At 37.9% G+C, this 17235-nt stretch overlaps 1 protein-coding gene across 1 annotated transcript; it reads left to right on the top strand.

Moving 5' to 3' along the window:
- Window positions 1-3566: 3566 nt before the first annotated feature.
- Window positions 3567-17235, top strand: LOC127441035 (nicotinamide/nicotinic acid mononucleotide adenylyltransferase 2-like). The gene is made up of 12 exons (XM_051698169.1): window positions 3567-3759; window positions 6046-6134; window positions 8521-8588; window positions 8750-8828; window positions 8945-9062; window positions 9157-9237; window positions 10135-10179; window positions 10546-10622; window positions 12257-12358; window positions 16044-16111; window positions 16204-16307; window positions 16455-17235. Exons 1-11 carry the CDS (start codon window positions 3675-3677, stop codon window positions 16304-16306), a joined length of 915 nt encoding a protein of 304 aa, XP_051554129.1. The 5' UTR covers window positions 3567-3674; the 3' UTR covers window position 16307; window positions 16455-17235.

Here is a 17235-nt window from a genome sequence, read left to right as displayed (position 1 = left end):
CGCATCAGCAGTACATTGAGTCGATCACAACAGTTTGTGAGTCACCAGTGGCTTAACGAAAATGTTAACATAACAATGAAAACATAGGCTATAACTGTGATAAACAGTTTAAGGTAGCTACAAGTATTATGCTGTTCAATCTCAATATAACTTTTCTAAACTGCTTAATTGACCTAACTTCACCTCCATCATACATTAGAGTTGTGTGGGGGTGGGGTTTATGAAGTGCAATCTGCTGTCACGTCACAATCGAGTTGCATTGCGGGATATGGTGCTGCCTGAAGTGTACATCAGAGTAGACTTGCTCCCTCAGTCAAAATCGAGGGGTTGAGGGTCTGTCAACAGAAACTTCCCTCACTCACTGAACGAAGTGGAATGGACTTCCAAAATGGTGGCGGGGATGTTAAAAGTGAAGTGGAACGCAGCCCTGATGTACGCTTCAGGCAGCTCCATATCCCACAATGCAACTTGATTGTGACGTGACAGCAGATTGCACTTCATAAACCCCACCCCCACACAACTCTAATGTATGATGGAAGTGAAGTTAGGTTAATTAAGCAGTTTAGAAAAGTTATATTGAGATTTAAATGTATAATACTTGTAACTACCTTAAACTGTTTATCACAGTTATAGCCTATGTGTTCATTGTTATTTTAACATTTTCATTTGTGTAAATCTTGATTAATCTTAATTAATTCTAATGAAAAAAAAATTAAACATACAAGATTTATACATAAGCCTCTGAAATCAATCTCCGAAAACATTGTTTCTCAGATGCAAAAATCAGTAAATAATTCCACAAATTGACATCAGCCTTCAACATCCTCCAAGTGATCAAGGGTTAAGGGTGTTCCCTTTGCACGTCTTCCGCCAGTAGTGGACACTCGCACATGTAGCAGTGACGTACATCCAAGTCCATGAGATGAAAGTCTAAATCCCTAATGGTTGTATTTGCTTATGTGGTAGGAAACAAACAAACAAACAAACAAACAAACAAACAAATGCAAATCCTGCATAACTTCTCAAATACAATGATTTCTTAAGCTGAGTTATCTGTTCTCCACATTTGAAACAGTCATGTTTGAGAGCTTTAGAGAGCTTGTTTTGCACTTGATGAGTCACACTGTAGAGCTTCAAATTCAAATGCCTGGCATCAAGGACAGTGTAGTTGTGCAGATAAACACATCATCACTATAATGCCAAAACATTTGAGAAAAATAAGTTAAATCTGTCCCTTTAATAGAGACCAAAATGAATAAAACCAAGGCTGAATGGTAAGTCCTATTTGTGTGCTTCTGTACTAGTCTAACAGGGTTCATTACATTCACATTAGGCTACATTTATACATTTAGAAGACACTTTTTATTCAAAGCGACTTACAGATAAGCAGCCAGCAGGAGCTATTAATCCAAAAGCAGAAGTGATTTATCCAAACATCTGGGTTCAGCATCTGGACTAGTTGCATTGAATTTGCACAATATCTTGAACAATGTCTTTTCATAGCTATGGGTTGCTAAGGGAATGGACTGAGAGAGACTTATTCAGTGGTGCTTTCCTCAAACTGATCCATGACTCACACCTTGTGATAGCCATAGGATTTTAGTCTGAGAAAGAGGCAATCGGTTTTAATGAGGCCTACTGGCTTGTCTTTCTTACATCTGTTTAACCCAGGATAGCTAATATATTTTAAGTGTTGAACACTGGGTGCAAATGCAATGCAACTACAGGGGATATCAATCTGATGTCATGTAAAAAAAAAAAAAAAAAAGTAAAAAATCCTCTGCGTTTGTAGACAAAGGATTAAAAGGAAAGTTCTGTGGATGTGCAATTTTTTATATATATATTTTTACCATACACATTTCGAAATAGCTTTGTTTTATTTGGTCTGTGTTGTTATTTTGAACTTTGTATTTTGTACTATGCTATGTCACCACGGATAAACTTGTTTTGCAACAGTATCTTCTGGGAACAAAATACCTTGTTTGGATTTGCCATAACATTTGAGAATGCGTCCTTTTGTTCCAAAGAAGAATGCGAATTACTTTTGATAATGTGATTTAATTTTATTAATGTCCATTCATCTAATTTCTTGCTTTTTTTGCAATCACGAAACAAATGGTTGTTAAAACACAATATAAATGTCAGCCAACCTTTGTCCATATGAAACGGCATATGACACACTTGTAATACCCTGTATCTCAGCCTCACAACAGATTGCCTAAATAATTTTCCTGTGGGTTTGAAGTTGGAAGACTATGTAACACTGCTCAACTTGCCAAGAAAGAATAGAATAGAATAGAATAGAATAGACTTTTATTAGTCCCTTCACAGATATTTGTGTGTGTGTGTGTGTGTGTGTGTGTGTGTGTATGTGTGCGCGCGTGTGTGTGTGAGTGTGTGGGTGTGTTTGGGTGGGTTACGAGGACTTTTTTAGGTTACAAACTGGTAATTACAAGGGTATTATGCTATAAATGTAGTTTATGAGGACATTTCTTGTGTCCACATAATTCAGATCGCTTAAAAAACATACTAAATTATGTTTTTTTGAAAACGTAAAAATGCAGGACGTTTTTGTGAGGGTTAGGTTTAGGGGTAGGGTAGGATTAGGGGATAGAATCTATAGTTTGTACAGTATAAAAATCATTATGTCTATGGAGAGTCCTCATAAGGATAGCCACACCAACATTTGTGTGTGTGTGTGTGTGTGTGTGTTTGTGTGTGTGTGTGTGTGTGTGTGTGTGTGTGTGTGTCCAGAAACCTGACATTTTTTATTTTTTGGGGAAAATCAGTCGGTCCCCATGAGGAAAACAGCTTATAAATCATACTAAATGATGTTTTTTGAAACTTAAAAAATTCAGAAAGTTTTCTGTGAGGGTTAGGTTTGGAGTAGGGTTAGGCATAGGGGATAGAATATAAAGTTTGTACAGTATAAAAATCATTATGTCTATAGAGAGTCCTCATAATGATAGCCACACCAACATTTGTGTGTGTGTGTGTGTGTGTGTGTGTGTGTGTGTGTGTGTGTGTGTGTGTGTGTGTGTGTGTGTGTGTGTGTGTGTCCCCTTACATCATTATTAGGACACAATGGATTTATATGAGCCACAGCAGTATCAGTACATATACAACATAAAACACACACACACACACACACACACACACACACACACACACACATGTTGGTGCAGCTATCATTATGAGGACTCTCCATAGACATAATGATTTCTATACTGTACAAACTATAGATTCTATCCCCTAACCCTAACCCTACCCCTAAACCTAACCCTCACAAAAACTTTCTGCATTTTTACATTTTTTAAAACACACACACACACACACACACACACACCAAATTACAGAATAAAAAACGATCAGAACAGAAATGTAATTCATGCGAATATCTCTCCTTATCACCCTATATTATGGTAAAATGCAAATGAAAATATGTGAAAAAGCGCAGACTCCTTATAACATAAGCCTTTTCCAAGATTGTTGAGTTGTGTGTTCCTTACGACGGGCATGCTCCTTTAACTGCGGAGGAACCGATCACAGTGACGCTTTGCCTCTCGCGCCTGCAGCAGTCTAATGAACCTCGCCTTTCGCTGCGATCACACAACAAAACAAAAGGCCTTAAAATTCGCGACATATGTAAAGGAAGATAGATCACCACAACAACCATGACAGAGACTACTAAAACGCATGTCATTTTGCTGTCATGTGGAAGTTTCAACCCCATCACCAAAGGACACATTCATATGTTCGGTAAGTATTTCGCCTAAAAGAGGTAGTGGATGCCCCAGATGGGATTTTTAATTCAGCTGTATGATGTTGATGTATGCAGAGTGGTACATGGTGTTTGTGATGATTATAGACATTGTAATCACACTCGATGATCGGTTATGACATATATCTGTCATGTATTCTTATTGACGATCGCTGTCCATAGCGAGGTGCTGAAATGGGCGACGTCCTCGGTGCCTGGAATTATCGAATCAAGTTTAGGAGATGAGGCTACGCTGCGCAGCCGCAGATTTCGTAAAAAAAATTATAGCTAAATGTATCCACAATTTTTGTGGACCCGAGCGACATTTAACTGTGATTGATATTTCACAAAGCGTCCATCATTAATAAAGCCATGCAAAGGATAGCTTATATGCTGGTGCGCCTATAGCCTATAGATTATTAGACCATAATAACCATCTACTTTTAACATACTTTGATGATAATAAACATCTAACACTTGGGAAAGTTTACAGTCTGACCTTCCTGTGTCATGCGGAATTATCATCTTCATCAAGAGTTTAAAATTATTTTATGAGAAATAAATTATGAGCTAGGTTAAAGACCTTAAACGTAGACTAAATAATATATGGGCTAGGTTTAAGGCCTTATTTTTATTTCTGAATTTTAATATTTAACTTAGGGTGAATATATGAACCAGTCTGAAATGTACACGTTTAAATTATGATCAAACCGTCTACCTCTGTCAGGTTGCTGTCTTATTAGGTTACAAGGAATGGATGTGAAAGTTGTTAACAGATAGATTCTGTCACAGCAACATAAACAATATCATTCATGACAAAAACAATTTATACATGTATCAGCAGCTCACCATATCGATAACCTGCTGACATACTAATTTTGCACATCTTTCCTCCTATGCTTTGTACCGCATGCTGAACAAAATGAACAATCCCATGAATTAACCCATGAAGACCCCAAGGCTCATTTAATTGCTCAGAGAATTGGATTGATTTGACATGACTTTTCCTAATCTAAAGAGAACTGATTACAAACTAAATTTCAACTTAATAACATGCTTAAGAGCACCCCTCAATATGTGTTAGGCTTAGGAAAAAAAAAAAATCATATGTTAAAGAGGGAATTCATGATGGGGCCTTATTTCCTCCTACATTTTGCATTTCGGGGGCATTTTTGTCACTTTCAGTGTCATTTTTGCCCCAAGCACCTATTAATTTCTGAGCCTGCTACAGATCTTAGAACAAATGTTGCATTACTTTTCAAATACATTACATATTCAAATGCAAAGAATTTCTTATAGCTGTACACACTGTTGAACACTCCTGTCAATTGTTTATTTTTATTTGTTTTATTATATTTTCATACAATGTGTTTAGCTGGGGACAAACTGACCCCAAACAAAAACAGCGTTTCCAAACTACATTTCTGAAAAGTGCACACCTACGCTGTGGTAAAACAGGCTTCCGTAATATTTGCTTATGGGAAATTGACTAGATCAGAAAAACAGATTAAAATAATTTGTAGGTGAATTAATAATTATAGCAGAAAATTACTAGTTTTAACAGTAATTTTAAAATTATTAGTATTTTTACACAGCTAACACTGGGGTATCTGGTGGTACCCCAAAAAATAAAGTAAATCTTAACAGAATATGAATGTTAAAGCTCAGCTGTGGTTGCACTGATAAGATGAAAATATAGCATTATATGTGATAGGGACTTGAGTGAGAGTGCAAGGGGGGGGAGGGTTACTTCGATTGACTTGTCCATGCCAATAAACATAACAAGAAAAAAACTTGGAAGCTTTGTACTGTCCTTAATCCAATCAGCTGTATTTTATTGCACAGAGCCTGTGCAACATGAGGAGTACCAGTTAGATCAATACAGCTCTGTTGCTTTTTCCCCTTGAAGCAGAAAGCTTCCATGTGTCCCTGACCTAATTTTCAAGCCTCCCTCTCTTACTGCATGCCTTTGCATATACTGAGGTACAAAAATAAGAACGAGCTTGTGGCTTATTCTGAGCAGTGCTTGTGTCTGAGATCTGTAGTGCCATGTTGGCTATGCTGATCTCAGTTATCAGTGAAGTTCAAAAAAGAGTAATGTGCTGCTGCTGTTCTTGCTTTTGTTTTCCCTCCAGCAGCAGATAAGAGCTCTTGTTTAACTTTCAGTGATCATGTGTCTCTTAAAGTATTCCTTTAATCTAAGCTATCTTTATAACCTGGCATGGTGTATTACAAAAGAAAAATGATGCCCATGAGATAATCAGGTAACCCTATCTGGTTTGCAGAAAAAGCCAGAGAGCACTTACACAAGACTGGACGATTCATTGTGATTGGGGGTATCATCTCACCTGTACATGATTCCTATGGAAAGCAGGTAAGAGAATCTTTACAATTTGTGTGGCAGTCAGTGAAGAGGCTGGGAGGGATAGACATACAGATCTGTTCAATGGGATGTACTATGGTGTACCTTGGTGTCGATCATTCAACCGATGCAACATCGAAAATGTGTCTTTCCAGAATATTACCAATGGACAAAATACTATAGACAACATCAGTTGTAAAAATTAGACGTGACATACACCGATCAGCCACAACATTAAAACCACCTGCCTAATATTGTTTAGGTCCCCCTCGTGCCGCCAAAACAGTGCCAACTTCTCACTACAATTGTACAGAACGCTTATCTGAGTTACCGAAGACTTTGTCAGTTTTAACCAGTCTGGCCATTCTCTGTTGACTTCTCTCATCAACAAGGCATTTCCATCCGCAGAACTGCCGCTCACTGGATGTTTTTCTGTTTTTGGAACCATTCAGAGTAAATTCTAGAGACTGTTGTGCATGAAAATCCCAGGAGATCAGCAGTTACAGAAATACTCAAACCAGCCCATCAACAATCATCCATGCGATTATCTAATCAGCCAATTGTGTGGTAGCAGTGCAGTGCATAAAATCATGCAGACACGGTCAGGAGCTTAAGTTAATATGCACACCAACCATCAGAATGGGGAAAAAAAGGTGATCTCAGTGATTTGGACCATAGCATGATTGTTGGTGCCAGATGGGCTGGATTGAGTATTTCTGTAACTGCTGATCTCCTGGGATTTTCATGCAAAACAGCCTCTAGAATTTACTCTGAATGGTGCCAAAAACAAAAAACATCCAGTGAGCAGCAGTTCTGTGGACGGAAATGTCTTGTTGATGAGAGAGGTCAATAGAGAATGGCCAGATTGGTTCGAACTGACAGAGTCTTCTGTAACTCAGAAATCCGCTCTGTGCAATTGTGGTGAGAAGTATAGCATCTCAGAATGCTATTCTGAGATGCGGGTTGCCGCTGTTTTGGTGGCACGAGGGGGACCTACACAATATTAGGCAGTTGGTTTTAATGTTGTGGCTGATCGGTGTACAGTGAAACGACTATTAAGCAGACTGTGAACTTCTTTACTTAAAGGTGCTATATGTAAGATTGACAACAAGTCAAAATATTAGAGAGTTGTCTGCCAGACTCAAAGCTCATGTGGGTTGGCAGAATGTTGACACGCAAATTAGCCAACTCAGCATCCATTTTTAAGGATTTCTGTGCTTTAAGCTGTCTCCATCTTCCAATGGCATCTCCAATATTTATCCTTGTTTTACTACACCTCTGGTCATGGTGGTTTTTAGACGGATGGTGAGGCTTTTTAGGTCTGGTGGAATCTGTTATCTCTGATCCAGTTTGTTTGCTGGCTTCCTTGGCTGCAGCACGCAGTGTTGTTTGCCTGCAAACCAAATCTGGCAACCCGGCGATTTCGAAATACTATTGGTGAGTGGGCAGTGGGCGGGATCACGCCCCCTAAAACATAAACAGAAATTCCAGCCTGGAATGGAAACTTCAAATGTTTCCTAATTCTCTAATGACATATTATGGTCATTTTATGATTTAGTACAATAAAAATATTACATAGAGCACCTTTAACGGTAATTAATAAGAAGTTTGCCCTAGTTTTCTTCTCTCTCAGCAACAAAGCTATGAATAATAAATGCTTAAAAAACAAGATTCAGTCATTCCAACTTAATGCCTTTTAGAGAGGCAATGAAAAGGGAAAAAAATAAGAATCAGTGTTTTGAACCCAGATAATCAAATAATTTGATGTAGCTTTTATGTTGAATATTGCTGCATTCAAGTTGTGTCGGAACTATCATGAGATGGCAACTCTGAGATCATACTCTCATAGCTGTTCAAGTCCTCTGACTTCGTAAGTTATTAGTTTCTATGGCAACACTTATAATGCCAAAACAGCTTTGTTGTTGATAACAGCAAAACTTTTATCACAACATTAATTCACCACTATTTGTTCTTACAAAATGTTTAAGAACAACCACAAAAAATGCTCCTGTAATCAATTGAATAATATAAAGGCGTATCAAACATAAAAATGTGTTCATTACCTTTAACTGTTACCTTTACCATATTGGTTCTTTTTCTAAGATGTCGACTGTCAAGTCAGAGCTTTCACAGAATTTCAATTGAACAATTTGTAATTACAAGTTCAGCAAATACAAGAATGCTTTTATAAGTCGGAATCTCATAATTACTGTAATTCCGACATGATGTAACCTCACCATAAACATTCCCCTCATTTACTTTTCACAAGAAAATGTAAAGAATGTCATTGGCAGCTGTTTACATTTAAATTTAAATACTAATCATTGGTTGTTGGATGCTATGACAAGATTTGTCATAAGAGTCACTTTTCCTTTTGGTTTCTTATATGTTTTTCCAGGGCCTTGTCTCTAGCAGACATCGTCTCACCATGTGTCAGTTGGCAGTTCAGTCTTCTGATTGGATCAGGTAACTGTCAATCAGTCAGAATATAGATCGGGGACACCCTCATAAGAATGCTATGTGGCATTTACAAGATTTATGTACCTCAGCATCCTTGGGTTATATTTGTGATGGAAATATTATGTCAAGTGGACATAAAATGTTTGATGGATTAATGGTTTTTGCAGGGTAGATCCTTGGGAGTGCTACCAGGAGACCTGGCAGACCACCTGCAGTGTTCTGGAGCATCACCGAGACTTAATGAAGGTTAGTCCCAAACTTTTGGTTCAAAATTTACCAGCATATCAGGAATGTCACATACTCAGTGCTACACACATTGTGAACACATTGGTGAAGTAATGAACTGGGCTATTCCTCTGCAGCGAGTGACAGGATGCATTCTGTCCAATGTGAACACACCCTCCACAACCCCTGTGATTGGTCAGCCCCAAAACGGGACGTCTCCTATTTATCAAAACACTGCTAACAAGTCTGTGGCTAGTAAGTGACCAATTAAAATATTCAAATGTTTGCTATGTTTGGTCACTGATGTGTACAGGCATTTAAAGATGAACTAATATGTCTTTTTCTCCAGTTAAGCTATGGGGAAAAATGAGTGAGAATCTGGGTAAAATTTGCTGTGTTCGCCCACACATGGAGCGTTTTACCTTTGTCGGTAAGTTTCGGATATCCACCTGTATATTAACTTTTCGTAGATAACACAATTGGACCCATTCTACTGCATTGTGGGAAGACAAGATCTACATTTATACTTGTGTTACAGTGTTGACTGCATTCGTCAAGCTAACCTGTTACCCAAGTTATTGTAAAAAAAAAAATAATAATAATAAAAAATTATCAAACAAATATTTTTTTTCATTTATGGGAAATATATGTTTGTCAGTTACTACAAACCAACATTTGCTCCCAAACATGCTAGTCCCTATTGAGTGATACGTAGCTTAGTTTAGGCTAAATCGGCATCCCTCTTATCCATATTTTTTTATTTTATTTAATTTGATACATTTTGTCTATTTAATTTGGATATTTATTTAATGTATAATGCAAGAATATAACAAAAATCACACAAATCAGGGTTTTAAACTGCTCATATATAGTTTAGTTTGAACTCATGTGTTTAGCCATCAACATTTTCTAAAGTTTAAGCACCTCCTTTCACTGAATATTTGTTGAAAAAGTAAAACAATGACTTCATTTTTACTATATGTTTTATGCCCCATTTTGTACCCTATTTTTGGAAAGTGCCTCATACTCAAAATAAACATAAATTAAATCATGCCATTGCCACCAACAAGGATTTAAGCTGAAGAATGTGACCTGTTCAATCCATTTTGAACTATGTCATAATAGAATAGTGAAGAAAAAGAGCTCTGGAATGCAGTGATATTCTACGGTTTTGTGGTTGGGCTCATTTAGAAGCCACGTAATTATTTTTGAATTATTCATATGTACTGTATCTCAGAGGATATGCATACATTTTACATGACTGTGATGACTTTCAATGAATCAATCATTACTGCGACCAAACAAATCTTTATTTTTCTCTCAACAGACGAAAATGCAAACCTTGGCACTGCAATGCGCTACGAGGAAATTGGTGAGACTATTTGATTGTCCTTGCCATGGTTTTTGGTTTTCAAATCAGTTCTTGCTTGTCACTTTGAGTCATCATAAGAAATGCTCAGTTTGCCCAGGGAAAGCACAAGCTCACAGTGTATTCTTCCTTAGACGAGACAATGACAATCTTTACACGATATGAATAAAGTTGTGTTCGTCTATATACTGTTAAGAGTGTCAATTAGAGGAATATGTGTGCTGGATAGTGCCTCCTAAAAGAAATAAAATGTGACCTGTTTCTTTTTTATTTTATCACAGTTGTCGTGTTTACCCCCACAGCAACGGAAAAAACATGTCATTACTGTGTGCTGTGTTTTGTGATGTGTAACTGTGATTGTTTTGTCAGAGTTGCGTATCCTACTTCTGTGTGGCAGCGATCTCCTGGAATCTTTCTGCATCCCTGGCTTGTGGAACGAAAGTGATGTATGATATATTACTTCTTTCACTATATTTCTCACTCAGATACATGTACATGTTTGATCAAATATGTTATGCTAGCATATATTTTATTTGTTCATATAAAATAAATGAATGAATAAAGATAATGTGAGAGACGTTAAATATTGCATGTAATTAAATTCCAGTTATGGATCAATGCTGCCTTCACGTGCCATCGAAATTATCGTAAATAGGAGTTTCCAACTTGGAAGTTACACATGAATGACCCCTTAAGTCGTAATTACGACTGGGAAACTCTGAGATCATTTTGATACCTGAGTGTCCGAGGTGGGAGGAGATGTAAGCTTTAATATAACGGAGGAGAGTAGGCTATGGTTTCTGTAGTGAATGATAGGCTTTATTCATTTTCTAAATACAGGTAATTGTTAATGCTTGCTGTTTCGGTCATACAGATTTATGTATATCAGCAACCATTTGATGCATATTGTACATTTTTACACTGAGAAATTGCATGAATTTGACCAAAATTCCATTATCATCAGCCAGCTGACTGAGTACCATGTATTACGGTGTCAAAAAATAGTTCCCCAAGAAATATGCAAGAATGAACTTGGCGTTTTCTGTTCTTGCCAACAACAAAGCACATGAATGCAATGTACTTGTAATGATGACTTCAGAAGTGGGAAGTATGATAATAGCACATGAAGGCAGCATAAGTCCTCATGAAACTGTGCTCGCAACCTATTTAACTTCCATAATGTGATGTGTTTCTGAGTAAAACAGGATATTCAAGGAGACAAAAATTTTGGCAAGACTTGACTTTTGATTGGGAATTGATTGGACTGTGAAAAGTGAGAGGGCTTGGTAAAACATTAGGGGAAAAAATGGGTGAAAAAATGAGAGGGCTTGGTAGCATCTGCCGAAATGGATAGTAGTTTCAGAGGCAAAGTAAATCAGATTAGTTTTGGTTTCATGTTGACTTTAAGCTGCTAACCACATATTTTCAACATATAAAAGACTGTCTGTCAAGGTTGGACGAGAGGAGAGAGAGAGGACGAGGACTCAAAAGCAGAGTAGAATTGGCTTTATTAATACAAAAAAAAAAAAAGAAAGAAAAGAAAACAAACAAAAACTACCCCGAGGGGGGGAAAAGTAACAGTCCAAGACAGGCGCTAATAGGACTGGCTGGGCTGGAGGAACCGGACAAGACAGGACCGGACTGGACTGGACTGGACAAGACCGGATCAACAGGACACACACCTAACAGGGAAAACATCCACAACGAACTGGCAAAAGACAGAAAACAAATGAAGAATAAATAGGAGCGAAGGAGAGAAACAAGGGGGCAGGGTTATCACACAAGACTGAGGAGCATGTGGCAAAGAGAAACCTAACAAAGCCTCATACTCACACATACAAACACAAGACAGACACAGACTAGACAAGACCTGAATGCACACCGCAAAGTAAAATCAATGCAATGCACACACCAGACCACAAATAACAAGACACGAAACATGAGGCTATAATCACAACCAACAGAAGTGGCTGACACTGTTAGCATACTACAAATTCAGTTATGTGTTGTTAAACTAAACAAAAAAATTTGATTATCAAGCATCTGTGAGCTCTTGATTGGAATCTCAATATTTTTTTAGATGGAAGTGATTGTGGGGGATTTTGGGATTGTGGTGGTTCCTCGGGATGGAGCTGACACAGAGAGGATAATGAACCATTCATCCTGGCTCCGAAAGCACAAGGTATCAGCAACTGTCTATTAGATGGCCAACTATTACTACTGACATGTGATGGCATTTTCCACATCTAATCTGCTATACAAGACTGGGACCACATTGAAAATATGGGACTCATAATCAAAACTAAAATAAAAAAGTTTTGTGATTTTGAAAAATTTAAAACAACAAAACATTATGATGTTAAATGTATGTCTAGGTTACTAATCCAATTAACAAATTTGTGACATAGACCACCATAGCGAATTGACTTGAAATTTCCCAGCTTCCATTCTTTTTCACACATTAATGATCCGAAAATGTTCCAGATGATTAGCACCCCCCCCCCCCAACCCCCCCTTTTAAGGGATAGCTCACCCAAAAATGAAAATTCTGTCATCATTTACTCACCCCAGGGCTGCCCCAGGCACTTATGGAGCCCTAGGCGAGATTTTAGATTGGCATCCTCAATATAAAGTGGAGATGTATTGTAATTACACATTTTTTAATAGATTAAATCATGTTTAAATGCTACTAAAATAATGTAAAGAACAGTTTTTCATGTACAAAACATTTATTGCTTTGTTTTTGTTTTTTCACATGATCTGTTGCTGAAAATGACAGCAAAATGCTGTGCCTGCAGATTAGGACATACATTGGTGCAGTATTTTGTGTGTTCACAAAATGCAGGGATTTTTGTGTGTTTGTTGGGATTCAAGGAAATCTGCTTGCCAATTTACACAATTAGTCTTATATATTCAATTGAGCAGGTGTGTGCAATTATTTTGGTACGGTGCCACATCAGCCATTAAGCAGAACATGGAAGAGAAAAGAGAAAAAGTTCTGCATAGCTGTATCTTTTAAGCCCAGAAGTAGTAGTGCACTCATGCACTCAGTGAATAATGCACAATGTTCTGAATTGTATACAGACTGATGGGACCATTCTATGATTGCTTGAAGTTTTGCTGCTACTTTTCTCTCATGTGTTAGTAAAACTGAATAAAGGCTGAGTATAATTATTAATTATTTATTTTACCATACTTCAATGCAGTGGTAATTTAGTATTCAATTTAACACTCTACATCAGGAGTCTGGTTTGATAGTAAAATAAAATATTTGGAAATGTTTCCAAATATTTTAATGTTTGCCGCAAAGTGGATAAAGTTGTTTTATTCTGAAAACATTATCAACTCATGGGTCATGATCATGTGAGTCTCGTTAGTGGTTTGTTTGGCATCCCATTCAGCACACAACTGAATAAAACAGGCTGCATGACACTGATAAATGATTACTGCCAGAGTAAAATTCGCATACAGGTGTGAGGGACAATTTACAAATAACACAAAGAACAAACATATTTCTCTCTCACTTGGTTTTGTTCGCGTGTCCTCTCCGTGTGCGAATGATGTAAAGATCTAATGGGATTTTACTAAAGTTCATCACTGAAAAGGTTTGCTCACAGACTTGGCAAAACACAGCCTCACGAATGGACACGGAGTGGCTGCATCACACTTTTCTTTGAGCATAGTATTGCACTATTGAGCACTAAGTTTTTTATTGAATTTGTTTCAAAGAGGAGAGTGAGAGCATGCACACTCGAATGCATGGTTGCCAGACTGAATAAATTAAGTATGACATAAGGCGAAATATTTCCTATTTGTGTAAGTGAAAATCTCTGATTGGGGTGTTGCATCTATTATCTGGAAACCTTGAGCATATTAAAAGCTTGTAGATGTGCGATAGGTCCCAAAGCCAGATAAATTAAAGATCTAAAAAATGTTCATGATAAATCGACCCGCAGGCAGCAGTTTGCCCTGGTCTGCAGTTGAGGGTGCTCTAAGGTTTGTTTGAGGGTGCTTAGCATGAATGCTTTAAACTACAGTCCTAATCATGGTCTCTCTTAAAAGAAGACACTTAGGAGTTTTTTGGTAAAAGCAAGCAGCAATATAACTGAAATTAAAACAACATTATAGAAACTTAAGTTTATTTTAAAGAAAATACATTACATTTAACTTGCACTAAACTTAAATAAAACAAGCAAAAATGGCCCACAGTGTCCGTGCCAGTTAAGAGGTTCTAAATAAGCTATTTCAAAGTAGTAAATAAACATCAATGGCTGACATGAACAGTCGTTAACTTGTGATTCTTACCTTTACATTGCTCTTTTTTTCTGCTCCTTTTCTTTGTGCCGCTTCCTGCCTTGTGCACCTGATAATTTGGTTATTTTTTCACTCATTTTGTCCACATATGATAAAGATACGATAATATTACAATCGCGTTGCGCTAGTGCTCAATATATGGGTAGAGAGGCGCACAATCATCACGAGAGGGCGCACTTCCAACAAAACAAAAAAAACCTGTGTTATTTTGTGCCCTTGGCAAACGCCTGTGTCGCCTATGCCACGGGCTGGCCCTGACTCACCCTCATGCCATTCCAGATGTGTATGACTTTCTTTCATCTGCAGAACACAAATGAAGATTTTTAGAAGAAAATCTCAGTTTTGTAGGTCCATACAATGCAAGTGAATGGTGACCAGCACTTTAAAGCTACAAAAAGCACAGACAGTCGTAGTAAAAGCAATCCATTTGACTCCAGTGGTTAAATTAATGTCTTCTAAAGCAATTCAGACCTTCCTAACTTTGTGTGTATGGTGACTAAATTCACAACTTTGGACTGCCACCTGCACCGCATTGACGCATCCTGTGTGTGATGTGCCTTGTCCTACCCATGACAAGGCGTTTCTCGTCCGGTGTGCGATCGGTGTTGTGCCGAAATATAACAGCACGCCAGATTCTGACTCCCCACTATCTGATTGGCCCTTATCCCTAAAGCCCACTCCTACACCCACCTCAAACCCTAACCTCATTGGTCCCAACCCCTAAAGCCCATCCCTACCTTTAAACATAAAGATATTAGGGAGTCAAAATTCGACACTACACAGGCTACAGTATTAAGTACAGTAAGTGCTATATCACCCCCTTGTGGTCTCCCAAAGCTATTACGCCAGACTACATCAAACAGATGATCAACTGACAGTGAATTGGAAACCACAAAAATTAGGCTTCTAATTTAAATGTCAGCTAACGTTAATATATTGATGCCTCGGGGCCTGGGTAGCTCAGCGAGTATTGATGCTGACTACCACACCTGGAGTCGTGAGTTCGAATCCAGGGCGTGCTGAGTGACTCCAGCCAGGTCTCCTAGGCAACCAAACTGGCCTGGTTGTTAGGGAGGGTAGAGTCACATGGGGTAACCTCCTCGTGGTCGCTATAATGTGTGGTTCTCGTTCTCGGTGGGGCACGTGGTGAGTTGTGCGTGGATACAGCAGAGAATAATGTGGGCCTCCACACGCGCTACGTCTCTGCGGTAATGCGCTCAACAAGCGGATTGCTTGGATGCGCGGATTGACGGTCTCAGACTCGGAGGCAACTGAAATTCGTCCTCCACCACCCGGATTGAGACGAGTCACTATGCCACCCCAAGGACTTAGAACTCACTGGGAATTGGGCATTCCAAATTGTGGAGAAAAGTTTATTTATTAAAAAAAAAAAAAATATATATATATATATATATATATATATATATATATATATATATATATCTCTTGGTCTCAGACCCACTGTCAATACATGTGAATGCACCATTTTTAGAGTGTATATGATATTGGATTGTTTTTTTAATGGTTATATGGCTTCACTTCTTCTCTCACAGGAGAATATTGTTGTGGTAAAGGACGAGATTGACCACCCGATGTCCATTGTCAGTTCAACTAAGAGCAGGTGTGTATTTTCACTCTCTCTGTATCATTAATTGTCATTTTCTCTTCGTCTATTCATTCTATACCATGACTCTTTGCTTTTCTCCTCATCAGACTGGCTCTTCAGCATGGTGATGGTCATGTAGTGGATTACCTGAGCCAGCCTGTCATTGACTACATCCTGCAGAGTCAGCTTTACATCAATGCTTCTGGATAGGGTGGGGAAGTCCAGTCCTTCCCATCAGTCATCCCTGTCTGTCTCTCTGTTTGTAATATAGAGTATACTCCTCATGTGCTAACACTGCTTTTCCATCTGGAGCATTAATCTGTCCTCCTTTCTTACTTGTGTCTCATTGGGCCGACAGATGTACAGCACTGTTCCTGAGGGATCTGTTCTTAAAGACTTGCTTCACCAATCGGTTTTAAGAGACTGGGTCATGTGGGCGTAGGTGCCCAATAGGAGGAAGATGAGAGAGTCTTGGTGCCACTAAAGAAACAATGAGATTTTGAATTAATTAGATACACTTCCAGTCAAATGTTTGGACATACAACCTTAATTTTTATTCCTATTTTCTACATTTTGGAATAGTAGTAAAGTCATCAAAACTATGAAAAAACAAAAATACAAAATAGACCAAAAATGTTAAAAGCAGCTATCCTTTTCCTAGATTTGTGCACACTCTGAGCATTTTCTCAACCAACATTACAAAGCATCCACCTGAAATGCTTTTTAAACAGTAACAAATATGATGAATGAGATCCCATATATGCTGGGCACTTGTTGGCAGTTTTTCCTTCACTGTCTGGTCCAACCTTCTAATTTTTTTATTTATGGATTTATTTAATTGTTTATTTGTTTATTTATTTGTATTTTATTTTATATATAAATGTACATTTTATAAAGGCATTCATACATGGGCACAGTTTATATTTCTCTACAGAACTAATTTTGCATTAAAGCATTTAAAGGAATAGCTCACCCAAAAACTAAAATGCTCTCATAATTTTCTCACCCTCATGCCATCCCAGATATGTATGATTTTCTTTCTTCTGCTGAACATAAATGAAGATTTTTATAAAAATATCTCTGCTCTGTAGTTCCATACAATACAAGTGAATGGTGACCAGAACTTTGAAGCTACAGAA

The sequence above is a fragment of the Myxocyprinus asiaticus genome, chromosome 5, assembly GCF_019703515.2.
Source record: "Myxocyprinus asiaticus isolate MX2 ecotype Aquarium Trade chromosome 5, UBuf_Myxa_2, whole genome shotgun sequence".
Lineage (NCBI taxonomy): Eukaryota > Metazoa > Chordata > Actinopteri > Cypriniformes > Catostomidae > Myxocyprinus > Myxocyprinus asiaticus.
Note: the sequence above shows the minus strand (reverse complement) of the source record. Positions and strands in the feature narration are given on the sequence as shown.

Bases quoted from the DNA above. Each gene is read 5' to 3' on its own strand.
- LOC127441035 (XM_051698169.1), top strand. From the start codon at position 3,675: ATGACAGAGACTACTAAAACGCATGTCATTTTGCTGTCATGTGGAAGT. The intron at 6,135-8,520 runs GTAAGAGAATCT...ATGTTTTTCCAG, and splicing joins ATGATTCCTATGGAAAGCAG to GGCCTTGTCTCTAGCAGACA. The intron at 8,829-8,944 runs GTTAGTCCCAAA...ATTCCTCTGCAG, and splicing joins ATCACCGAGACTTAATGAAG to CGAGTGACAGGATGCATTCT.